Source organism: Fukomys damarensis, unplaced genomic scaffold (assembly GCF_012274545.1).
Source record: "Fukomys damarensis isolate Sample0158 unplaced genomic scaffold, DMR_v1.0_HiC HiC_scaffold_18, whole genome shotgun sequence".
Taxonomy (NCBI): Eukaryota; Metazoa; Chordata; class Mammalia; order Rodentia; family Bathyergidae; genus Fukomys; species Fukomys damarensis.
In genome coordinates this window covers 48,298,035-48,325,674 of record NW_022900930.1, presented here as the reverse complement: position 1 = coordinate 48,325,674, position 27,640 = coordinate 48,298,035, and the positions used below count along the sequence as shown (strand labels likewise).

The 27,640-nt window shown below is 35.5% G+C and overlaps 1 protein-coding gene across 10 annotated transcripts in view; it reads right to left on the bottom strand.

The window, feature by feature from the left end:
- The window catches only part of Hmbox1 (homeobox containing 1), a 153,642-nt gene that overhangs the window by 80,059 nt on the left and 45,943 nt on the right, over positions 1 to 27,640 (bottom strand). For 9 of the 10 annotated variants that reach the window (XM_019207477.2, XM_010623051.3, XM_010623071.3 and 6 more), the window contains exons 2-3: positions 13,576 to 13,655; positions 4,865 to 5,341 (exon numbers count right to left, since the gene is read on the bottom strand). In XM_019207477.2, coding sequence (XP_019063022.1) covers positions 4,865 to 5,341; positions 13,576 to 13,598 — 500 coding nt within the window. In that variant the 5' untranslated portion in view covers positions 13,599 to 13,655. Of the gene's footprint in view, positions 1 to 4,864; positions 5,342 to 11,938; positions 12,035 to 13,575; positions 13,656 to 27,640 lie in introns of all 10 variants that reach the window. The other variant, XM_033765519.1, reaches the window with a different exon arrangement.

Sequence of the window (27,640 nt, the reverse complement as noted above, 5' to 3'; positions counted from 1 at the left end):
TAAAAAGCTGTACATGGAAATCTGATCTAGATAATTTATAAAACAGCTTTAAATTTTTATCTTTAGATTTCTCAAATCAAAATGGAAGGAGTTATTTATGGTGGTTCAAAATGAAACTGCTTTACTTTCTGGAATAAAAGATACCGAAGACCACATTTTAAAAAATGGTATGTTTTAAGATCTTAGCCTCTTAATTAATATGAACTAAACATTCTTTAGGTTCTCTTAAAAGTAGTCACCTATCTCAAAGATACCAAGACAGTCTATTTCACAACTGAAAAAATATAATTACATACAAATGCCTTTCACATTTGATTAAAACACTCCTGTAATTTTTCACTCATGAAGATACACAAAGCATAATTTTAAAAGAACACTAAAAGAGAAGCTACAGGGTTGGGGGCGGCTGGAGACGTAGCTCAGTGGCACTGTGCCCACCTGGCAAGCTCAAGGTCCTGAGTTTGATCTTCAGTGTGTGTGGGAGTGCTACTTTATACACTATATATGAATAACCAAAATGGTAATTGTATATCCTAATCATTTCATCCTAGTACCTACAGAAGAGAAATACCCTAACTCATACAAATACATACAGGCTGAGTATCCCTTTTCTGAAATGCCTAGGATGAGAAGTGCTTCAGATTTTGCATATTTAGGGATTTGGGAATATATAGAGATAGATATCTTAGTGATAGGACCAAAATCTAAAGACGAGATTCATGTTTAATATATACTTTAAGCAAAGAGCCTGAGTTTAATTTTACTCTATATTTTTAATAATCTTTTGAAGTAAGTTTCAAGTATAGAATTTTCCACTTGGGGTGTCATATAACATTCACAAAGTTTTGGATTTGGGAGTATTTCAGATTTCAGGAATACTCAACCCATAATCTTTTGTTAGGCTTATATAACCAACTGGAAAAACAGTATCAGAATTGTGTACAAAATACTAACAAACTAGCTAAGGAGAACTACAGTGGACCCTTGACTTATTAATTGAATTCATTTCCAAAGGTTTTAACTCAAATGGGTCAATGAAGCTCAGGCTCTTCGATAGCCTTCAAAATCTCTCTCCTGTACAGAAGCCAATCTCAAGTGTCCTTAGAGAGACACTGGCCCAGAATTTCTCAATTAACCCCACACAGAAAAGGATACTGTAATGTTCCTTCCAGAACTTTTTAAGGGTTAAATCTGTATGTAAGACCATCTGAAAGCATAAGCAGCTAGCATTTGGGTCTTAACTCAAGAATTTCATCAAAAGTCAGAACTAAAATTTCGGTCATAATCCAATTTGTTCATACGTCAAGCTGGTCGTACTTGCCTGTACATACAGGGTCCACTGTACTTGGGAGGCTGAGGAATGAGGCTAGCAAGTTTGAGGCTTTCCTGCATACCTTAGCAAGGCCTGTCTCAAAACAAAAAAGGGCTAGGGCTGTAGATCAATGGTAGAGCACTTTCCTAACATGTGTATGGGGTTCAATTCCCAGCACTGCAAAAACAAACAAAACAACCCCCAAAACTAACATACTCATAAAATTTAGTATATAGGTGTTAAGAATAATATACTCAATGTATGGAGCTATTCATTCTGATACACTTCATACTACAGACATAATAGAGCAGATAAACATTACATGCATACTACTGTACTAGCAGATATAAAGGCAGACTCCTATACATATATTTATAATTTGTAAATATACTTAAGACATTAAAATGTGAAATGAGTCTTCATTATGAGTTTAAACTCCTTCCTAAAATGTTATATTTGATGACTTATTGGGAATTCATACACTAGCTGGCCTTTCTTTTTGTTTTTTGTTTGGTTGGTGTTTTGTTTTTTTTTAACCCTAATTAAAAAGTAGGCAAAGTAGCAGCAGTTACTTTTTTTTCTTGACTCTTTCCTAGCTGATGAGGTACACAATTTTAACTTGATGAGGTTCTCCAAAGAAATCTCTATTACATACCTGGAAATCACTGTAATTCACTAAAGTATCACTGGATTATAAGATCTGAAAAATAAGTCTTGTGGGTGAGTGTCCTGGAGGTTGGGGAATGTAAGAGAGAGGTAGGTTTTTATGTACAAAAAAATGGAGAAAGGAAGGCATCCAAGGACCCATGCTTTGTACAAGAGATCAGCAGTTCCAATTCACTCTAGTATCACCAATGTTGAGGGGTCAGCAAGGGCAGTATATCTGTAGGTGGGTACAGAACACTCAACACAGACATTACTCAAAGAGTATCTCTAACATTCCACCAAATAAAAATTCATTTGATTAGTAAGTGATGCAAAGCGGCAAATTTCATATGGGTGAAGGGGAATAGCAAGTCAAATAAATCCATTTACACTGTGTCTGGAGTTAACTATCTTTCCTAAAGTCTTATTAAAATCTATAAACATGAATAATTTATTTACAGAGAAAACACTGATAATAAAGCAACACACAATAACGACATGAGTTGTAATTTAGGCTCTGTTGCCTAATATTTAAGTTTTCTTGGGCAAATTGTTTAATTTTTATGAATCTTAGTTTTCCTGATTAACTTCATAGCATGGCTATAATGATTACAAGTGAGAACAGTCACTCCATAAACTTCTCCCTTAGACCTAAGAAGAATTATCCTCTGGGGGCATGGGGGAGGAAAGTAAGAGTGAGGAAGAGGGTTACACTGAAGGAAAGCAGGAGTGCGGAGTGGAGGAAGGTACAATGGCAGAGAGCCAGAGCATCCAGAACGTCCAGGGAGACCCTTGTGTAATTAAAGGACAACACAGCAGCAGTCCTAAGAAAGCTGAGAAAGGGAAGAAGTAGTAACTCTATTATGGAGAAGGTAGCATCTTAATTGTACAACAAGCTGTAATATACAAATTAAACACCGATTACAACATATAAAACTACATATAGTAAACAATGAAACTTGAATGAGTATAAGTGTAGGATTTAACTACAAATCTCAGTCAATGCTAACAGGTTTCCTGTTAGACATATACAGTGATACCTAGGTTGTCGAACATTTCCAAGCTCACTTTCCACTACATAGACAGCAATGTCTGAAAAAATCTGCTTGGGTGTTTGTAATTTTGCTCCGTTGTCAAATGGAAAATCTGACTTGAAAATACCTGTATGGGGCAAGAGTGAGTCACACATGGTGTCTCACCGCAGACAAAAAGGTGTGACGCTTCCGTCTAAGTGCTGCTCTCGCACAGGCATCATATAGTGCTTGTGTTAGTGTATTAAAACATTCGTCACTGTGCTTTCTTTTTTGGCACTTTATTTGTGTAAAATATCATATCCATACCTCCAAAGAAAGTTAGTGGTACCAGCAGTAAAGCTAAGAGAAAAACTGTGAAAACTACAATAGAGTTAAAAGAAAGAAATCATTGTGAAATTCAATAGTCCAAAAAAAATGAATTTTTAAGTATAATTTTTAGGTCTCAGAACCAGTTATTTAGTTTTCCATTATTTCCTATGGGAAAAATATGTTCAGTTCTTGAACTTTTCAGTATTTGAACACAAATTTGGAATGAACTGAGTTTGACAATGGAGGTATTACTGTAGCTGAAACAAAGCATCACAGGCCAATCCATATTTTAAAAGTCAAGTTTTTAAACCCGTATTATACTTTTTAGTCTTCCAAAGTGTTTTGTTAAAAAGACAATTTCATGGAGGCGCAAGCTTGTAGGAGAAAGATCAAAAGTTTGAGCCTGAACTTCAAGGTCAGCCTAGACTATATAGTAATACCTTGTCACAAATCACAAAGAAAAAGAAAGAAAGGGGGGCGGAGAGAAAGGAAGGAGAAAAGGAAGGAGAAGAAAGCAACAATTTTCTACACTTTTCCATGCATTTTGTTAATATAATACACATTTGGGAATTATTATATCAAAAGCTTATCAAGGTTAACAGCAATAACAATCCCATACATCTGAAAAAGTACTTTTATTGCTTAAACACACTTTACTCTAGATAATTAAAAGCATGTCTTACTATATTCCAATGAGTGAACAAACTTTTATTTGCTCAAATGGACCTCTCTTTTCTCTACAATGACAACAGACTAAATTCCAAAGCAAGTGATGCCTGGGCCTGGGAAGTGGCTCACCCCTTTATCAGGCTGAAGACAGGCCTTGACTTCTCTGACACTTTCTAGAAGTTCCTATATTTCAAAACAAAGGCTATCCTTTAAGGTTTATGTCAAATTCACTCACTCAAAAAATTAAGCCATTAACTATGTGCTAAAGGAAAGTTTTATGTTCTAGACAAACAATGAGAAACACATTTGTGAAGCTCTGTGTCCCAAATCTGGTATGAAGCCTTTCCTAATTACCTGTGTTGAAGGTGGGTCTCTTTTCTTGGTGTTTAAAACCCTTGAGTGTGTACATGTGTGCATGCACAATTGCATGTGTTATATCTACTGCTAAAATTAGAACTTTCACGTCTTAGGGGCAGAAACAGTGTTTTTCTTACTAAAAATTACTTCTTAATTTAATTCGTGCTCAAATTATTTTGTTGATTGGAATGTTGGAGAGAAAAAAGGAAAAGTGTACATAGCATGATAAAATTACCTTATCCCTCAGAAAAAGTACTTAGAAAAACAAAGACTAGACTAACTTCCGTTCATGGCCAGAGCCATGAAGAGAAGTCTAACCTTTGATAAATAGGCAGAATAAAAAAGGATTATCAAGTAGCAAAAAGAGCTGAAGTAGAGAAAATTTCAATTATAAACATAAAATTTGTATTTTTTTCCTTCTCCAAAAAAGGAATGGAGAAGTTACAGTTTTTACAGGTGGCTGAAATACAGATTATTACTTAAAAGCAATCTAAAAATGTAGTCATTTTGGAGACTCAGAGTAAGCAAAGTAACTAACCTCATTAATTCTTCCACTTTATCATCTACATCTAGGTCCTCTTCCGAGGCTTCAAAACTGTATGACCTCTGACCCATGCTATTTACGTGGTAGCGAGTTGGTGACATCTTCCCATTGGATGTAGACAATCGCTCATTGTTCTCCCTTCCATTTTGATTGGTAGTGCAAGGCTGGGGGGAAGTATCATAGCTGTTGCTCGGTGATGGGGACATTCCCGAATGCTGGGTCTGTGTGGAAGCTGTAGCTGTGGAGGAAGATGCTGGAACATTGTGGGTGCTATTCCCATATGAATTTCCTCCATAGCTGGACCTTCTTCCAAACTTGTCACTATGCTCTTGGTCAAGACGGTCCAGAGTTTCCAAGGCATGCAGAATTTCATGTTTAGTCATTCCAGTACGCCGAAGGCGCTGAAGTAGATCTATCTGTTCTATGGTAAATCTGGGTTCATCTGTATAGTGAGACATGGTTTCCAGCAAACTAAAAACAAAACGGAAAAAGATTTTTTAGAAAGTCTCTTTATTGTGAACATTTACCAAAGTACCTACTACAGAAAATATTCAGCAGATGCATAATTTCTGTATCAACATTTTTACTGAAATTATTAAGATACATCCCATGCTAAAATGTTTTTACCATGCAAATGAATTGGTACAGATACTGAGTTTATTAGCACCTAGAAATAGGGTATAACATGAGGTACAATTTATTGTGGCATATAATTTACACTGTCAATATTGGAACTAAAAGTTTAGTTGTATCAATAACACTAAAACAACAAGTACATAAGGTCCAATAAGCACACACTATGTGATAACATTTTAAAAATATTTCAAACTTAATTATACTCCAATATGACATAAATAGAAAATTGCTGAAAAAACAGTATACATCATCTTGCTTCACCAAGTATGAGCAAAACTGACCTAAAGCTCTGTAACTCAATTCAGTAAGAACAAATGATATTTGCTTGGCTAAGCCCAAGCAAATATTAATAACCAGCAAAGACTTTTAAATGAAAAGACAGGTATATTTAAAAAAAAAACTTATGAAGCACCACTTCATCCACTTCTTAGCAATTTCCTAAGTTTTCATCTATGTGAAGCATGCTCTGTATATTTATCCTGAAAGTGGAACTTTTATGGTTGTAGCCAAATGAACCTACTCATTTTTCTTAGAAAATTGCTTCTACATTTTTCCTTTTAACTAGCACAAGGTACAGAAGCACATCAGAAAATATTTTCTTGGAGTGAATACCAATATTTAGTTTAAAACAATTGCAAAATCATAAAAATTTTCCCTAAATTCCTTTTTAAAAAAATAGAAGCAAAGCTGTTATAAATAAGGAAAGTAAGAAGGGTCAAAAGAGGGGAGGGATTGGGAAAAAAAAGGAGAAGCAAGCTGTACCATGTTCTGGTACAAATTCCCTATGATGACTGCTATCACTATGTATAGCGAAAATGTACCAATAAATGTTTTGCTTCAAAAAAAATCCTTTAATAAAAATTGATTTGAATACATGATTTTAAAAGTAGTAATCTTTTCTATTTTAATTTTTATTGTTCTAGTACCAAACTTGATGCATCTATTGACTCCCAAAGCAGACATTATACTGTAGGACTTATTAGAATTAAAAATATTCAGAACATAGACTGTTGTACTCCTTGAAGTCTCCAGTTAAAATGATTCAGATAAAACCACTCTACTGATGGATTAGTAAGTCATAGCAATTAAAACCTTAGTTTAATTTAGAATTTATATTTGAGTGTGAAAGGATTTAGAATTTCTTTGTAAATGGACAGCTAGTTGTCCAGTATGATTTATTAACTAATATGCTTCTTCCCTGATCTGAAATGCTACTTTTATCATGTATAAAATTTCCGTATGAATCTGTAACTACTTTTGGATTCTCTATTTCATTCCATTAACTATTTTGTTTTCCAAAAGCTTTTTAAAATAAGCAGGCAGAAACCTAGAATTTTTATGTGAAGTCTCCTAGCTTTAAAAATAGTCTCAATAAGCCAGGCATGGTGGTGCATGCCTGTAATCCCAGCACTTGGGAGGCTGAGGCAGGAGGATCACTGTGAGTTTGAGTCCAGCCTGGGCTACATAGTAAGTTCTAGGTCAATCTCAACTACATAGTGAGACCCTGTCTCAAAAAAAATGGCTCAATAAAAATTCAATTTAAACACACATTTTAGTGTTGCAGAAGGGACTGGTAAGTGACACACAGAGACACAGAGTGGGTAAAGCAAAAACACTTAATTTGCGAGCAAAGGGTCGGCGTGCACCAAGGGCTATGCCATATGACCAACCCCGGGATGGGTCACAATCAGTCTTTTATAGGAGTTTTACAATCATGATCTCATTTTAGGTAGTTTGATAAGACATTCCAGTTCCCTCAGTTCCCATCACAAATGTACAATCATGGTCACATGACATTTTAATTTTAACCTAGATGTAGCATCTTCTTTGCTGTTAGGATGTTTATCTTTAGGATTCACCTAGTTAGCTATTCTAGCCCACAAGAGTGGGGGCTCACGGTTAGGAAAGCAGGACTGGTGACATTCTTTTTATCTTAACTCTTTTATAGTCATATGCTTTACAGAAAGCTTAGGGTTTAGGGTCTAAGTATACTTTGCTTGTAAGGATGGCGATTGTTATATTAGTTTGAACATCTGATCTCACCCTGGGGATGCGGCTAAGCACCTCCAGCATCTGTTAATCGTATAACATTTTAAAATGGGGCTATGTGCCTTCAAGCTTTGTAGTTAATGATGAAACCTCTGGTATTGTTATCCTGAGAAGCAAGCAAAGCAAAGCAAATTAGAGAAGTGAAAGACACTGGTTATTCTGTATTTCCTTAATATTTTGTAGCTTTAGACTCTTTATAGAAGTTCTCTTTATCATTAGGAACACAGAGTAATATGCTTCAGACCATCTGTGCTCATGGGCCAGACTACTTGCCTTGCACCTAGACACATTATGGCCTGATTTCTTCCAATACTCACTCGTGACAAGCTACCCATCATAAAACAAAGACCTTCATGCACAATTATTATATTTTTGATTGCCTTAGTATAGCGTGTCTTATGAGAAATTTTAAACCTGTAGAAAAGTTAGAATAAATTTACAGTGAACATCCCACATACTAACCACCTAAATTTTACTCTTCTCTTTTTATAACATTTGTACCAGTACATATATATCCATTCATTTACCCACCCATCTCCAATTCACTGCATTTTTGGATGCATTCAAAATCAATTACAGACATCTGTACACTGTCCTCTAAACACTTCAGCATGCATGTCATTAACTAGATCTTACTATTTGGCCTGATTTTCTCTTTTGAGGTAAAATTTACATGAAAGTATGCAAATTTTATGTTTGCCTTTGAAGAGTTTTGAGAAGTACACATCCTCTAAAACTCGAATTCATCTGAACATACAGAATGCTTCCCGTCACCCCAAAAAGCTCTCTCTGGCACCTCTCCATCAAGAGAACGGCCAAATCATAAAAATTCCTTTCCCTCAGAGGCAATAACTGTTTCGGCCATGGATTACTTTGCCTTTCTTACAAACCCTTATTTACACTCTATTTACTCTTTTGTATAAATCTTTTATTAAGTTTAATTTTTTTGAGATTCATAGATGACATTTTACATTTTAGCATGCTTGTTCCTTTTCATGGCTAAGGAGTATTTCACTGTGGGATTAGGCCACAGGCTTTACACATTCTACTGATGGACACAGATTGTTTTCAGTGACTGTGTTAGCAATTTTATTTTTATTTATTTATTTATTTAGATATCAGGCCCTTGGGCTTCCAAGGCAGGCAGCAGAGCCACTGAGCTAAATCCCCAGTCCTGTACTAGCAATTTTAAATGCGTTGGTTATTACAACCATATTCTCATAATTTTCTTTTTAGAATTCCCCCATATCATCACCTCTCCACAACAGAACTTGCAACCTGAGTGACTCATTTTCTCTTAACTAATTTCAGAAAATCTGCTTACTTTGTTTAATACCAAAAAATTTAGCCCAATACAGTAGCACACATCTGTAATCCTAGCACTCTAGGAGGCTGAAGCAGAAGAATCACAAGTTTAAACCCAGCCTGGGCAATTTAGCATGACCCTGTCTCAAAATAAAAAATCAAAAAGGCTGAGGATGTAGCTTAGTGGTAGAGCATTTGTATAGCATGTGCAAGGCCCTTGATTTAGTGTAAAATGTTATATAGTTACTAGTTTTGTCTACCTCAATCGATATGCTCATTGTATTACTCAAGTGAATTCTCTCTGGAAATTCATAAAAGGTGGACATTACTGGTTTGTGCACTTTAGAAGTATATTTTACTTAAATGAAAAGTTTCTTGAAAAGTTAAGTGGATATTTTCCTAACAGCTTATAAAAGACACTGAACACTTTAGTTTCTATTTAAATCCTTAGTGCTTCATCTACTCTGTCAAGTGCTTAGCAATATCTCACTCCTCTGAAATTCTTTTCAAAGACATTGCCTAATCCAATAATTTACCTTTTAATTTATTGGCTTGGTAAATTCTGGTTTCTATATATCATCCTTTTCCCCTGACAATGAAATAGACTTGTTCTGGTTCTACCATTGGGCTTCATCTTATTAAAATATTTCATAAACTAATCTTACTTTTTAGATATGTGGCTTCAAGAAGTGGACAAACACCAATCATGGTATTTTCCTATCCTATTTAGATTAGAGCAGGATAGATTAGTGCAATTCTTCAAACCTCCCCCTGTATAGAAGAGCACTATTTATTAACATACATTATATGAATTTTATTTCTTACTGAAAAGCATCCATCCAAATGCTTAAAACAGAAGTGTTATATAACTAAAGCATCTAAAACAGTGCAATACTTTGCATCGTTTTGGAATCATGGACAAATGGAAACTACTTTTATTCTAAAAGTCACAAAAAGAGAAATAGTAGACTTCTATGACTTCTTTTTTCCTAGAACAACTCACTGTTTCCAGGAACCCTTCTGGGACTGCCACTCATAACATTCACCTTCTGGTGAATGGAGAGGCACACAAGGAGACTAAGTGTTGGTCTCTTCAGATTTTGTTAGATGAGGGGCAAATGAAATCATCGCTATAACTGTGCTCAGGTACAGGAGGATATTAGTTTGGCAAATTCTTCACTGTGTGGAAAAAGCTAGTTTGTGGGAGAATAAAAGAAGAAATGCAGAATATATAATAAAGGAGAAAGCTCTTTGTAGATATTCCCGTAATTCCTAACCCTATACATTCCTGTTTTTATTTTGTGTTGGGAGAAAATAAATTTATTTCCCTTTATGTTTCACCTTGTTTAAATTAAATGTCTATAGCTTGTGCCAAGAGAGGTCCCTAATGCAAAGGCACAGCTAAAGCAAAAACAAGCACACAGGTGCTGGAATGGAATGAATGATCACTATTGAGTGTAATGATGCGGGTATAAAGGGCAGGGTCAAATCATGCATGTGATTCTCAAGATAACAGTACCTTACTAAGCAAATATCAAGATTAGAAGCAGTCTGGGTATTGAGAATAATACTCCAATGTGCATTAACATAAACAAAAGCAAACATTATGGCATTTTTAAATTTTACTTCTTATAATGTACCTAGAGTAAGCACATAAACATGAAATTACAGCAGTAAATGACCTATAATGGTCATCTAAGTCTATAATACCAGCAATTTGTATATAAAAGAAAAAGATAACATGAAAAAACAATTAGTTTTCCTATGCGCAAAGATTATTCACAGGATAAAGAATATTTTTCACTTTAAATTACTAAACTGAATGCAGACTCCGGTCACAGTAATTGAAAATGAGAAGAATTTTAATACTGCAATAACATAGACAATGTTTAAACTATAAAGAACAATTAAATTCAGGAATTATGGTTCAGTTCATAAACTGATGCCTTCGACTGTATCATGAGACTAGTGGTACTTTCCAATAAATTTTAACACCACTTGAATATATGCCTCAAACTTTTTTGGATAAAGAATGAGGTCCAGAATATATGTACTTTTATAAACTAAATTCTACAAATTTGTAAAGTAAAGAAGGTTAAAGCATTCACAAATGATTAACCTTGAAATCCCACGATCTTTGCTTGTAAAGCATCAATAGCAAGATTATACTGACAATGAAGCTTTTCTGCAGCTGGATTCTCCTGCTTTTATCTTTTTATCTATAATGACTAGGCAAAAGTTTTGTTTTGCACATGTGGTATTCACTGCAGGATGATTTAACACATTCTAGAGTCAATAATAATATTCATCAGCTGAAGATGCATTCAGGTCCTTTTACTATTTATGGCACATTGGTCTCTTTCTCAAGTATTACTACTGTCAAAGGAGTAGCAGTTTTAAAATAAGAAAAAGGCAAAAAGTGAAAATAAGTAAGAAATGAAGTTTTACTAGGAACTGAACTGAACAGTATAGCAAAAGTGATTCTATAATTCAAGTCAAAGGAGAAGTAACTGAAGCATAAGAGTATAGATAATGGCCTACAATGTTATTTTCATTTAACAAGGACTTTGAGAAAAGTAGGAATACATTCCAATGAGTCAATCACACTTTAATAGTTTTAAATTTCCATTAATTAAGATTGAGGTGTTTTGCTTTTTTTCACTGTAGTCATCTGATGGACATTTTTGGGAAAAATCTGTTAGTATCTTTGAAATGACATCAAATACTTACTTTGCTATATGAGTAATATATGTTCTATGTTTTGCTATAATAAGAACTCAGGAGTGTGCTCCTTTCCAGAGTGTGACATCTTATCAGACTTTATATGAGAACTTGGAGCAGCTCCTTTGCCCCTTGAAAATATCGTCTTATTGCACCCCTACAGGTGAGAACTTGGAGTATTATCCCCTTTCCCTTACCAACTCCCTCTTCTTTCAGGAATGTTACATCACATCTCATCAGACCCCCACATGTGAGTTACTACTGACTGCTTGACTTCAAAATATACACAAACTCAGGAGCTTGACAGACACTTTGATAGCTCAGGCTATCAGAGACCTCAGAGCTTTGAAGCCTCACCTGCCAACACCAGCAGTGCCCTCTACTATGGAGTGAACTTATGTGTCTTCCCGTCTTCTCTGATCTCCATTGTGGTGGTCAAGGTGAGAACCGCTCCTATAAAGGTATACCTCAATCTTAGACTTTCCACAGAAGCCAACATCCATCCTAAATGAGCAACTAGAGTTGGATAATTTTGCTACTCAATCACTATGTGCACAAATGTCCTGTTTATTAGTGTATTTCCTACAGGGTTTGTTCACATTAATTTCCAAATGATTAAGCTTTGGGAATCTAAACAAAAATCCTCTTTGTATGGCAGTAAATCATGTGACTTATGAAATCATACTTTGAATATTTCTGTATTCCTACCACACACAACGAAATCCAAGTAGAAATATGCAAGTTTATAGAGGAATATATAAATTTGATGTAGAATCAGAGAACTGGAGACCACTTAGACAAAAAAATTGTCATTCAATTAATCAAGTTCCTACTATGTGTTAGACCCTGTAAGAGTCACAGAGGATGCAACAAGAAATAAACCAGGCAAAAATTTCTACCCTCATGATGCTTACAATCTGTTGGCTACTGAGCACAGCTACTGGTAAGCAAATGGTTTAAAAAAGGAAAATCAAGGCTCAAAAAGATGAAGTACTTTCCCAAGATCATAGCTACTTAGGAGGAACTCAAGCTTATTCCAGAAACTTTTCCCTAAATCAGAGACTCAATGTTGAAGGTGGCTTTAATGAGAAACTTAAACAATACAGAAAGCTTATCTCTATTAATTGGATTAAGAAGTGTCAAGCAAAATGGAAAAAATTTAAGTGAAATACAGATTCCACAAAATTTTAGAAAATATTTATGCTGAAGGCACTCTGCATTAAAATCTAAAGATGCACTTAATGAGCTAATAGATACTTTATCTTCTCTAATATCTGAAATTCCCAGAATACTTTTATTACATAATGTGCTATTTAATATGAACTGGTGGTTACAGTTCATATCCTAGCACAAAAACACTCAGCATAATATTACCATCTCAATTTGTATTTTTTTTTTTAGCCTGACTTCAAAGACAGGCTAGCAACTACATTAGCTAACAGGCTTACCTACATTTCTATCCCCAGTAGGTAAGAAGAAATGGCTAGGGTGTTAGGAGTTCCCCTACAAAAGGCAGCATTAAGATAATATGCTTCTAATGTTCTGCTAGTCACAAAGAATCTAACAACTAGCACTCTCCAATAGTTACCATCTAGCTCACAATCTTCTAGGTCATTATGCAGTTAAAAATGATAGTAATTTTATGTTCAATGGAAAATTAATGTCAAAATCCAAAATTGAAAATAGAAATGACAAAAGAGGAAGATGACCTGAAAATTCCTTTTTTTTTGGTACCAGGGATTGAACTCAGGACCTTAACGCTTGTGAGGCAGGTGTGATGCCACTGAGCTACATCCCCCAGCCCTGAAAATTCATTCTTCACATGATTATGACACTTGTTCACCTCAATGTCAAACAGGTATACCTTTGGATTCTTTTTCTTAAAAATTCTTTCAACTCTACAAATGTCTGTTGTCAAATATGAATCATAACCATAATGATTTCTTTATTAATTCAATCAAGAGGATAAAGATCGTGAAGAATTAGATACTTACACCACTGGAAAGGAACTGAGCATACTTTACATGAGGTGGATCAATATCCTTTCCAAAGATAATCACCGTTATTTACCGTTCTGTAGAAAAAACATAGAAAATTGAGAAAAATTTGTTACTCAAGGGTTAAATAAACAACCTCCATAGCTTAAGGATAGTAAAACTTAATATTAGCTAATCATATTTCTAAAAATCATTTTGTAATTTTGAAATGGAATACAAATTTGAAGCATTTAAAAAAAAAAGAAAATAGAAAATACCACTGGGAAACTTCCAAATAATTCACTTGAAAAAAATAATGAAAATCATATCCTTGAAGTTTAATTCATTACCAGGAACCACTCAGAGAAAGAATTAAACATGCAGGACAACACATGTACTGTGTGAACATTTACGATAACTCTTCAATAATAACATCAGCTTATTCACAAGGATCCTATAAACAACAAGCCCTGGGATGATTCTAACTAAATATCTTAATTATGAGGCAAATTCTGTGTCTAATTATAAGTATGTATACTGCTATTTTTTACTACTACTAACATAATCTCAAGCGACTTAATTTCCCTGACTCAATTTTCACATCTGTAAAACAGGGCTATCTGATAACTAAAAAAAATTTAAACAGGGATGAAGCGCTTCACAAACTATCCAGTAGTAATGGCTATTATCGCCACTTTAAATACCATGCTACATTCAGATGACAGAACACAGTGCACATTAACAATGGAGGGTTCTAGTACTTCCACCTTCTGATTTGTATTCCACTATGTTACTTGCCATTGAGACACTCTGACCCCTTTTCATTCATACACAGGTCTTCACAAAAAATAAAATCTACTACTCATGTCTAGGAAACCAGAAATTGTAAGGGCTAAACTTACTAGAAGTTTCCAAGCACAATCTATACAGATAATTATTTCTATTAACTCTTGACAAAAGTTAAAGATAACTGATGTAAAAAAAAAAAAAACATTAAAATACACATTCAGCACTGAATTATATTAAACAAGACCAAAGTGTCTAACAGTGACTAAAGATATATGTGAAATACACAGGGTAAAGTTAGAAATCTTTCACATTTGCATATCCTAAAATATAGCATTAATGAAGTTCTTGCAGTTAATTTCCTTGCTGATTTTAAAAAAATCTGTCCTAAAAAATTAGATGTAAAATATAAAGAAAATCTACTGAGAATGTTGCTGCTTGCATTGCCTCCTATATATTCATACTGCAGGTGGATCAAAGATAAAGGTAAAAAGAAAATCACAGCAACATATTTTACAACAAAATTTAGAAAACAGGTCATATACAAATTTTTAAGGCCAGGAATAAAATACACAAAAAAGATAGATGCAAAAATATTAAAAACTTCTATTATGGAAAAAAATTAAGTATTTCAGTCAGGAAAGAAAATATTTGATATGTACAGAAGGTGTGGATCTAAGTAATTAAGTTACAATATTCAAATATGCTAGAAGTCAGGCCAGGCATGGTAGTGCACAGAACACGTGAGATGCTGAGGCAGGAGGATTGCTGTGAGTTCAAGGTCAGCTTGGTCTACATAGTGAGGTCCAGGCCAACCCAGAACTACACTACAAGACTCTGTCACATAAAAACCAAAAACCAAACAAACCAAAAAATACACTAGAAGTCAACAAAACAACAATTTAACAATGCCAAATCACCGTAGGAAATATTAAGAAGACAGGTATCTCTTCAAAAGGTACCACCGCATTGTACTGGTCTAAATGTGACATTCCTTTGAAAAGGAAGCTAGCAAGATTTTAAAATTTAAAGTATTTACAACTTTAATTTAGTAAGTCTACTCTTGAAAATCTGTGCTATAGAAATAAATATACTCATGCATAAGGAAATATGTAAAGAATGTTTATTTTCAATTATTCTCTAATTTCTTGTCTACAAAGAATTGTTTCAAACACTACAAGAATGGCTGAATAAACCCCTACAATATAGTTTGATCAATTAATATGATTTAATCATTGTTATCCCTAGTTACTTGGTGGTATCTCCACAGTGCAGTGCTAAAATAGCAAAATGCAATTATTTTATTTTATTTTATTTTATTTTATTTTATTTTATTTTATTTTTTTGGTACCAGGGATTGAACTCGGGTCCTTGCGCATGCAAGGCAGGCCACCGAACTGCTGAGCTAAATCCCTGGCCCCTGCAATTTTAAAAATTATGTAATAACTGGTTTTTTAAAAAAAAACCAAAAATATCCCTTTATGTCTGTGCTTATGTCAGTGTGTAATCTGCGTAGACATATACACACGTATACATGGACACAAGCACGGGAAAAAACACATGGTCTACAGGCAATGGAGAGGGGGTAAGGAATGAGTGTATGCAGAACATGGGTCAGAAAGGGTATGTGAATGGCTTGAAGAGATAAAGAATAGAGGAAGTAAAGAAAAAATGTTGGAGGAATAAAAAAATAGACATAATGATATATGTGTGTGCATATATAACAGATAAGTACAAATATACTCTATAAAATAACCTACCATCAGAAATGAGCTCTTAATTACTAAAGGATTACTTAAGGTTATCAAAATATTACAGTCAGGTTGATAAAGAAGCATAATGTCAGCAATGCTGACCTTTGAAGAAAAACATACTCAAGAAAATCCACTAGCCATAAGAACCTATACGTACTATGTTACACAAGTGGAAAGTAGGCTCTGTTCAGCTTAGTTTCTCTCTTTAATATAAAATACCAACTTAACTGGCTGAGTATCTATTATTCAAAATGCTCATGTCAAGAAGTGCTTTAGAGTTTTTCAGGTTTTGGAAAATTTGCACAAACTTTACTGACCTAATCTGAAAATCTGAAACTTTATGCACCATATTGGTGCAATATTGCAACATTTCAGATTCCTGGAGTAGAGATGCTCAAAATGCATAAAAAAAAGATAAACATGAACTTTAGAAGACATATAATAACAGGTAGGTAGGTCTCCCACTTTGGACTACTTTTTCTTTTCTAAGCAGATACCATTTATAATTTCTTGAACACTCTTCCTTTTGCATACATGTTTGCACATGTGTGAATATATCTTTAGGATAAATTCCTAGGGAAGAATTATTGTAGCTAAGCATATATTTTTGTTTGTGATGCTAGAGATAAGAGTATATATAATATAAATTGTGATGGATTATATCAAACTATCTAGGAGGCACTGATTTATACGCCCACCTCTGAGAAATCTTTAATTGTGACTAGTAGCTAGTTACAATGGAATTTACATTTTACATCCTGGCATGTATCTGTTTTACCCAGTAATGGTAAACACAGCCACATGTGGTGGCACACACTTGTCATCACAGCACTCAGGAGGCTGAGGCAGGAGGATCTCTACAAGTTTGAGGCCAGCCTGGGCTACATAGTGAATTCAAGGCCACCCTGAACTACACAGCCAGATCTTGTCTCAAATAAAACAAATTTTTAAAAGGGTAAACACAAAGGGCAGAATATTTAAATCACGAAGAAAGAAATAAGCAAGCTAGAATGTAAAGCTTTAGAAGAATGCAAAGTATAAAATATGAGGGTGGGGTGGAAGAGTTAGCTTATCTGTAGTACAGGCAGCAAGCAAGATAGCAGTGAGGAAGCAAACAGGTGATAAAGCATGCACCAATTAATGATACTTCAATACCAAAAAAAAAAATTCTTAAATTTGAAATAGTTAATATGGACCCCTTTTTCTGCTCCTTTAGCCTGTCTCTGTCAAAGAGCAAAATTACAATTTAATTCAAAAACCTTAATTGTCTTTATTTTTTATTTCATTGCATAGAGTGTTTTAATGTGTTGGTCAGAGGAGGTTAGTTTTACATCTAGAAAAGAGCGTGAAGAAAGCAAAAACAACAAAACAAAAAGTGGATCAGCCATTTCAAAGTTACTCTGCTAGGTAATTAGACAATGGTAGCAATCACAGTTACTTGGGAGGCTGAGGCATCAATCAGAATCACAAGTTCCAGGCCACAATGGGCAATTTAGAAAGACTCTGTCTCAAATTTTAAAAGGGCTGGTAATACACATTAGCGCCAGAGTGTGTGTGCAGCATACAGGTGGCCCTGTGTTCAATCCCCAGTATAGCAGAAACAAAAGTGACCCTCCTTATAAAGCAGGGATAGGGAGACAATAGAGCAGAAAAACAACCTATTGATTAATACCAGGTTACTTCAGGTTACCTCCTGTGAAAAAGGGCTAACATGAAGGGATCTTCAATATCATGCTATCTCAAAGTGGCAGGTCTGGGAAATTTGGCTATTATCTCTTTGATCTTGATTTTCCTTAGAAGCTCAGATAAACAGCTCAGCTCCACTTTAATTTTCACACTGGTCTAGTGAGGCCTAATGTAGGAACTTAGTCCAAAACAGTCTCCTCTAATTTTTATTCAACATGGCTCATACAGAATCCAGTTTTATCCATCTAAAATACATTACTTAAAAATAAAACAAAACAAGGCCAAACACAGTGGGCTATGCTGTAATCCCAGCATTAGGAAGGCTGAGGCAGGAGGATTGCTGTGAGTTCCAGGCCAGTGTGGGTTATATTACATAGTGAGTTCAAGGCCAGCATGGTGAGATTCTGTCTCGAGGGAAAGAAAAGAACAGAACAGAACCAATCCCCAAACCCTAAAATATACATTAAAATACAGGAGTATATAATCCTTACCTACCAATACTTTCAATTTACTTAAACACTTTCAATTTACAGATGTAGAAATAAACTTAATTCCTGACTAGACACATATTTTTAAAAATACACGGGCATACACACACACACACACAACCTAACACAGGTTTTTTAAAAAATTGTAAAACCTCAAAACAAAGAAAAAATGAACATCCCTCCCCTTAGTTCTCAGGCCTTTTGCCCAAAGATGTTTCCTGTGAATTCTTTTTCTTTTTTTTTTTTTTTTGGTACCGGGGATTGAACTCGGGTCCTTGCGCTTGCAAGGCAGGCCACCGAACCGCTGAGCTAAATCCCCGGCCCCTCCTGTGAATTCTTGCAAAACAGAAAATATGCACAGAACTGCATATTACTTGGAATACAACTTGTTTTTAACGATGGTTATAAAATTATGAAAAATTTACAAAGATGTACAAGTGATAAAAGAAAAAAGTAATAAAATCATGTCCCCATTACCCAGCTTGAACAGTTAACAACTTGAAGCCAATCTCGTATTCATTTCCACCCCTTCCAGTTCCTGGTTCCAATGGATATTTTTAAGCAAATTCCAGACATCTCATCATTATAACATATAATTCTTGGCATGCTTCAATATCTAGTTTCCATATCCAGTGTAGATTAGACATAAAAACTTAACAAGTGGCTAGGAGAGGATAAAAAGGCTTAACCACAGGGAAAAATGATAAGCCACTCAAAGGGAAAGAAATAAATGAAAACAACTGTTTAACTGCAGATGCACATGACAACAATGACTCATCCAGAAGTTAATGCTCAGGATTTGTTTTCCAAAACAGCAGAAAACTATGTGGTATATTCACTTTCAAAAGACAAAATAGTTAAAAGTTTACATTTTAGGAAGGTTTTCGACTTATGTCAAATATTTTCCCCTTTGAATAATACCATTTGGCTGTGATTTGAGAGGCACATGAAGACCTTGGAATCATCAAGATTAGAACACTGATTTCTCAAGTAAAGCCTTTAGATAGAATTAAACTATAAATAAGGACTGCACCACTACTCAAGGAAGATTTTCTGAGCCACAGAGTCACTGGTTAGATGCTTTACAACTAAATTTATTTAATCTCACAATCTCCTGTGGCAAGTAATTAAGACTACTTAAGTCAACTAATTAATAGATTTTTGTTTTTCCTGTTAGTGTAGCTCAAGCACTACCTTCTATTTCATCCTTCTCCAAACTGTAAGATTAGGATTGCTATTATCATTATTTTGCAGTACTGAGGCTTGAACTCAGTGCTTGGCTCTAGCATCCCCCGCAATTTTGAGACAAGGTCACACTAAGTCATTCAGTTGCCCACTCCAGGCTCCAATATGTGCTCCCCCTCCTGCATCATCTGAATGCTGAGATTATAGGCATTTTCCATGATTCCTGACTTTATTTTTATTTTACTTCATTTTATTTTACTTTATTTGGTACCAGGGACCGAACTCGGGTCCTTTCACTTGGCGAGTAATTTTTATTTTTTATTATTTCTCTGCAGTAAATGTGTAATTGTTGACAGGTATTGTGCAACAAGGTGAGCACAATTGTTATTCATGGAGATCAGGCAGATTTTTATTACAAAATAGTTACATACACTACTTGCCAAAATTTTATAGACTTATGGATATACATATGTAGTTTTTCACACAATTTCTGTGACAGAAAAGTTCTATGGAGACTTTTACTGATAAAGATTTTCCTTTCATCAATTTTTTTCTTAGTACTGGGGATTGAACCCAGGCCTCCAGGTACAATCTCAGCCCTGTTTTATTTTTTGTTTTGAGACAGGGTCCTGGCCAAGTCACTAAATTGCCTCTTGCCTCCACTCCTCCCCTCAGAGTGCTGGGGTTACGTGTGTGGACCACCATGCCTGGTTTAAAAACAAAACAAAATAAAACAAACTAGCATTTGGCTACATTTCTCAGGCTGGTCTTAAATTCCTTGTTTCAACTCATCTTCCCCAGTAGCTGGGGCCACACACATGTACCACCAGGTCCAACTCCATTCACAGAATCTAAAAACCATTTCTTGTAAATTCAACCTGTTCACCTGGCTTAATCAATAAAGAATAAATTTCTTCTCCCCAGGCAGCTTTTTAACTACTGACATAATCTTTATAAACAGTCTCCTGATTCCAGTGAACATGGTTTTCTCATTTGTCATTTACCTGGATTCCTTTCTTTACATGAATGCTTGCCAAAATTTACTCAAAAAGTGGTTCCCAGATGGATGTGGTGGTGCATGCCTGGGATCTCAGCACTTTAGAAGTCTGAGGCAGAATTGCAAATTCTAGTCTAGTCTGGGCAACTTAGTGAGACCCTGTCTCAAAAAAAAAAAAAAGCTTCCCAAATTCAGCACAAGATTTGTGCAGAGAAACTTAGCAGAACGCGCAGAAACTATTAATTCCCCTGCCACAAACTTAAAATTACAGTAGGTTCCTTTTCCCACCACTGTTTATGTATTTATTTTTTCTTTCCAGTACTAGTGATGGAACCCAGTGCCTTTATGCAGAATTACATCCCTATCTCTTTTTATTTTTACTTTGAGACAGGGTCTTGCACAGTTACCCACTCTGGGCAACCCTCCTGCTTCAGTCTTCTCAGGCAATGAGATAATTTAAAGCTATGTGCCATCACACTCGGCTCCAAGTCATTTTTATGTACATTAAAGTTATAAAAAACATAGTATTTTGCACATTTACGGATTCCTCTAAACAACTTTGCTTTTTCTAAGGCTTTCATTTCCTAAACATAGCTTTCTTTTTACAGCAAAAGAGTCACATATTTGGTTTTTCTACAAAGAAGGTATTACTATTTGACACGTTATATTTTTATGTTACCTATTATCTACGTCACTGTTATCTACATCTGTTCCTAAAGTAGTATGTAGAGCAGGCAGTCTACAGTATTTAATTACCTCATGAACAGAGATAGAAGAGGGTAAGTATTCATATTCTAAATGGCTCTAGAAAGTAGTCACCAGGCTACCATACATCTCAGGAGATGATCCTGGAACTTTATCAATGAACAGGGCAGGGGATTTAGCCCAGTGGTTCCGCCTCCTGACTCACAAGTGCCAAGGTCCCAAGTCTGATCCCCCGTACCAAAGAAAACCAAAAGATATTGATTCACCCACCCTAGTAAAAGAAATACAAATTAAAATCCTGTTGGCATTCTATTTAAAAATAAATAAATACAAATATTCAGAAGAGCCACAAGACTGTCACATGTCCTCCAGAATCATACTGACCATCTAATTCTAAAGCAATTACAGGTCTTGATTACTTTAAAATGTGTAGCTTTTGCTGTTACTCAATAAGTTGCCTATTTTTTTCGATTCTAAAATAATTATATGGCCAGGAAATATAAATCCACAGTTTCCTATTATAAATAGTGGGTAAGTGGTAAACTCTACTGCACTCTGTGACAAGATGTCAAGGAATACTTGTTCCCAGACTAGAGCTGAGCCACCATCTCTTTGTCTATTTGTGCAGCTAATGTTTCAATCCAGCCACAGCATCTTCATATCATAGTCAGTGTACGTGTCAGTCTCCTTGTGGTTTTGCTGCTTCTGAAAGACTTGTAGCCATAAACTCTGTGATTTGACTTCAAGTTCATTTAAATTCAAAACATGAATGGAGCAGCTAGTGCAGATAATGTACTAGTTAGTATTCCCTTCTATGGGAACCTGAGGGCACTCCCACTCTCCCGCAGTTGTTCCTGTTACACATGATCCTGCCTTATTCTCACTGAATTAGGATAAAAGTAAATGGCAGCAGGCAATGTTCTTCCCACATCAAGTGGGAGAGGCAGCTGTTCTCAAACCCCATTAAGTACCAAAATCACTTGGAAGTCTTTTACAAAGAGAATCTTGGGACCTACTGAATCCAAACTGGAGGTGGCCATCAAGAATGTTTTAAATAGCTCCTGAGGTAATTCTACTTGGAAATCACTAGTTTATAGGATAAGAAGAAATCTGTTAATACAATGTCATATCTTTTGGGTAAAATATAATGCCTAGGCATAAAGACAATTTTGAATAAAGAATTATTGTTATAAATATACCTCAGGCATGGTGGTACATGCCTATAATCCCAGCACATGGGAGGCTGAGGCAGGAGGACTGCTGTGAGTTCAAGGCCAGTCTGGGCTACAAACTGAGTTTAGGGCCAGCCAGAATGACATAGTGAGATCCTATCTAAAAACACATTAAATAAACTTTAGTGTTTCACATACCAAAATTCCAAGCTGAATATTTAGCTAAATGAATTTTAATTAGTTATTCACGACTGAATGTAAAATTCAACAGTGCCTAGGGTGTTATCTATTTGAAAGGAATTCATATAAGATATTGGTCAAGATAACACTTAAATATTCCTCAACTAGTCTCTAACCTGTTTTCTGCATCTCACATAGTAAGTGCTTGCTCTGGCTAATCCGCTGTTTGGCCTTCTGAAATACAATGTCTTCTTTCCTCTTCCTTCCTGCAAGCCCCCAGTGAACTCTTACTTGTAAGACAGTAAGCACCCTTTACAAATTTCTCTGCTAGTATAGGATCCAAATATATTTCTATTACCCTGAATTATAATAATTCATATATAATATATATATTGTAGAAATATGATGTTTACAAGAGTAAAGATTTTTTTATAAATTATTGCAATCACACCCCCTTCCGTTATAAGATCATAAGCAGTAAATACATCTTCGCTCAACTGAGAAATTAAACAATGCCTATTTTTTTGAGTCTCAGTCATATAAGGTATTGTAATCTTAAAGATTCTAATCTTAAAATTCAACACCCAAACACTCCATACTACTAAAATAAAAATGTAACTGGAACATTTTCTAAGATACTTATATATAAAGTAGCTACTATAAGCTAAATGCTAAAGATATGAAGATAAATAAACTTTGCTCTTGATAGTTGGGTAGAGAATATGTGTTTCCAGAACCAAAAAGATACCCTGTCCTATCACTAGTTTATAATCTATGTGTACAGTACCTTTATAGCCAAACTGTTAAGATCGTACTAACTCCAGAGGCATCTAAAAATATTAGGCATAATTTTAAAAGCAACTTTCCCCTGAAGGAAAACAAAGAGCTTTTTTATCTGGGTTGGTTTTTTTGTGGGTTGTTGTTGTTGTTTTATTTTGTTTTGATAATGGGGTTGAACCCAGGGACTTCATACTGAGATGCAAAACTCAAGCACTTTATTTTAAAACAATCTTAAATTGCTCAACTGCCCAGGCTGGGCTGCCTCAATCTCCCAGGTGCTAGGATTAGAGGCATGTACCACCACACTGGCTTGAAATATTTTGATATTAAACTATTAAGTCTGCTCTAGAAACCAATCCAGATTTACTGCTCAGTCATTTGAAGCTTCTTTCTTTCTTTTTGCATTAAATCCATTTCTACTCTCTTTCTAAAGCAAAGTGCAATATACTAATAAACAGTTACCAGAGCAAAAAAAAAAAAAAAAAAAAAAAAAATATCATCCTGCATTTCTGGAAGATACAATGTCTTCATCCTCATTTTGCATTTCCCTTATCCTAGCAGTTTCCCAATGCTTAGTAATGGAAATAATTATAGAACTGGAGTAAGAGGTTTCATTAAGCTAGAATACGGCAAATCATCAGATCTTATAACGAACTAGACGTGATGTTAATGAGCATATTTTCCAATCAAAACAGTTTACAGGGTTAAAACAACTGTGTTACTGGTGAAACCTAGCCCTTGCTCCTTGATGGGTGGGTTGCAACCATCTGCATTCTTACAAGAAGGGCTCAGCACTCTAAATTGTATATTCTGCAGCTCCAAAGCATCTCGCAAACACCTGAGACCTCCGCTCATGAATAAGGCCATCAAAAGCATAAGATCTCAGTTTCCAAGACTTCATAGGAAGACAGGATCCTAGCTGTTGTTAACTACAAACAAGCAAACATAGCTGGCTTGGTCTCATTTACACCAACCAACCCTTTCCACTTTTTACTTCTCTAATTCCGAGCATCTGTTCCCCCTCATTTACCTGCTTTTAAATTGGCTTTGAGCATCACTAATTCTGTAGGTCATGTAGCCTGAGTTAGTCTCCTACAGGGATGAGCCTAAAAATAAAAGAAACTAGTACAAATGCAGTTATGAGCTGGTTCAAGGCATACAGCTAGTTAAGCTTAGAAATGCAAAGGAAAAAGAAGGATACAAGCTACAATAAGAAGGGAGATAGAGACCTTGTCTTCCAGGAAAGTAACAGTCAGACAAGAGTACACTAAATTAACAGCTCCTCCTTAGCCTTCAGGCTGGAGAAGGTTTGAAATGCTAAGTATCTGGCTAAGTACAAAGCTTCCTTCCCCTTTCTATATAAGGGCAAAACAAAGAAAGCATGTAAGACTTCTATCCTCTGGTGGATTATCCACCAAGAGTTTTTTTTATTATTTTTTTCTAATAAACACTCTTCTAAATGTCTCCTGTTGTCTGTGATTTCAACTTCATGAGATAACTCAAATGTATATACAATTAACTTCTTGACTACTACCTTCAGTTATATTTTATTAGTCTCCCTCTGACATGTGGGTTTTGATGATAATGGCTATCTAAGTTATTTTTCAGCGATCTAAAGGCCATTTTTACTGAAACCACCAACTCTTCAACTGTACATGTGTCTGACAGGTGACCTTTTGACAACAGCAGGCCCAAAAGTCCACCCTCAGATCATGCTAACACCATTTTTGGAACAGTGCATCCATGAAAGTCATGAACACTGACTACAAAAGTGCAGACTACTGATTATTTCACTTTCAATCACCTTTCTCCATACCTTAAGTCACTCTGCTTCTTTACTCTATAGACATCCCCAAACCTTATCCTTGGGGAGGAGGATTTGAGTCTTAGGTCTCCCACTTCCATGTCTAGCAGCTTTGTGAGCAAGCTCTTTCCTTTTGCAAAATTGGCACACTATGTGGCAGACAAAATGGGCCCGATTCAGGAATGACGTCAGGAACTGGAAACCTTACTCCCAACTTGGTACTCGCACTGATTTACACAACAAATAAAAGCAAAAATTTCAGATATTCAGAAACTTAACGTCTATTAAATGCCTGTTGTTTGAATCATTATAAATGTGCAGTCTGTCTTTCACAGGGAAGGATTTCCCTTAGAACGGAAAAGGAATAAAATTTGTCAATATATTTTTCTAAACTATAATAATAAAAGGGATAGTTGCCATCACTTTTTTCTAAAGGCACTTCTTTATGCCGCAAATCCTGCAGGACTTTGTATTCATTCATTTATGCATTCATCAAATATTCACTGAGCACCTATTACATGCTAAGCACTTGAACAAAATCCCTGCTCACACAGACCTTGCATTTTTGTGGTGAAAGATAGGCTAAATATATATGAACATATATTTTCACACACACAGTATTCAGATCATAACCAGTATAAAAGAGAAAAATAAAGTTAGGAAAGAAGAGACTGTGGGGAGTAGGATTACAGTTTTCAAATAGGGTGCCCAGAGAAAGACTTACTGAGAAAGTTAAATTTGATTAAAAACTTAAGTAGGTAATAAGTCAGGTCTTATGAACTTTAAAATGTGGTGGGGTTTGCTGTTACTCAACATGCTGCCCTAGGTGGGACACACATTTTCAAATCTGAAAGCCCAGCTTATTCCCAGTCCTTTCTCCCCGCCGCCCATGCCACTTTTCTCACTGTACATGCCATTTTATTGTTTGCTAGCACAAACCTGCTCACTCTGAGCATACCTTTACCTGCTGACTTCAATACATTTAGCCGCTTTATTTACCATTCTGTGTATAACTTGCAATTCTTGTTCATCATGCACAAGAATCCATCACCCACTGTATCAGTACTGCTTCTACCTCACTCGAGACCTTCTTTGCATTGTACTGATGTCTGCCTTCCTGCCAGTTTTATTCTTTTTATATATTAATAAAATAATCAAGAATAAGATGAAACGATAAACAATTCATTTTATATAAACTCATTTTTTTGTCTCACGAAATTGAAGAATAAAGTTGTAGACAAAAGCAAGGAGTTAAGAGAATGCTTTTGGAAATAACAAAAGAAAAAAGCTCATTAAAATGCCAATGTGCTTTATTATTATTGTTGTTGTTGCTATTTTGAATCAGGGTCTAGCCATGTAGTTCAGTCTATGCAGTCCAGGCTAGCCTTCAACTTGCAGTGATTCTACTGTTCAGCTTCCCAAGCTCTGGGATTACTGGTGTGTGCCACCACACCAGGCCAGACAACGTTTCTTCTTTGAATTCATGTTCTACAGATAAGCAGAGCACAGGGATTTGTTTTAAACAGGTGGCTTTATGGATTTAGGATTTAAAGGAAATGAGTTATTTAACTGGTTCACAGGAAACTGAGTTCAAAGCAAACTGGTTACTCCGGATTTCTAAGTTTCCCAAGGATACCCTGGGAAGAAAGATCCTTCTCTGTCCTATCTTAATTTTTATCCTTTTGTTCATGTGTGTGTGTGTGTGTGTGTGTGTGTGTGTGTGTGTGTGTGTTAAGTTTAACTGGCTGCTTAAATTACTTCTAAACCTGAGGGGTCAGTTTCTGTCATCTATTTTTAGGGTCTTTCCTAAGATCTGGAGCAAGACTTTGGGGTTTGAAACCTCAGCTTCCCCCTAGTTAGCAGTTTGGTTTTGCATAAATGTCTTAATCTTGCTAATAAGCACAGATTTCCTCTTCTAGGAATTCTGACAATGATATCTACATTAAGGGGTCACTATAAAGCCTAAACATGATAGCACACGCCTGTAATTCCAGCACTCAGGAGGCTGAGGCAGGAAGGTTGCTGCGTGTTTGAGGCCAGCCTGAGCTTCATTGTGAGTTCAACCTAAACTACATAGTGAGACCCTGTCTCAAAAAAAAAAAAAAAAAAGACTAAAGACGTGACGAAAAATAGGTCCTCAAGGAGGCACCCATAAATGTTAATTCCATTGCCCCTTTCTTTTGCAAGTGCCAACCATCAATCTTCCTAAGGGACTACTGCATGCTACAGGAAATGTGATTTAATGAATGCAACATAATAAGAGATACTACAGTATTTATACAAGAAAAAAAATACCAAGACAACAATGCAATAGGCTTGTAATGAGAGCACTTGCTTTGCAGTGGAGGCATTGATTAGGAGAGTAAGCTATGATAAGAAAGTTGTGAGTTTGCAAAAACTCAGGGCTAGTCAGGTAACTCTCAGCCAAGAACTGCTTGGACAAGGCTTGCTTTCTCCCAGCAACTGCAGGACTCAATGTCCCAAATTTCTTTCCAAAACTCAGTTTTTTACAATGCTTCTAACAAACCCTTTAATTACTTTAATTA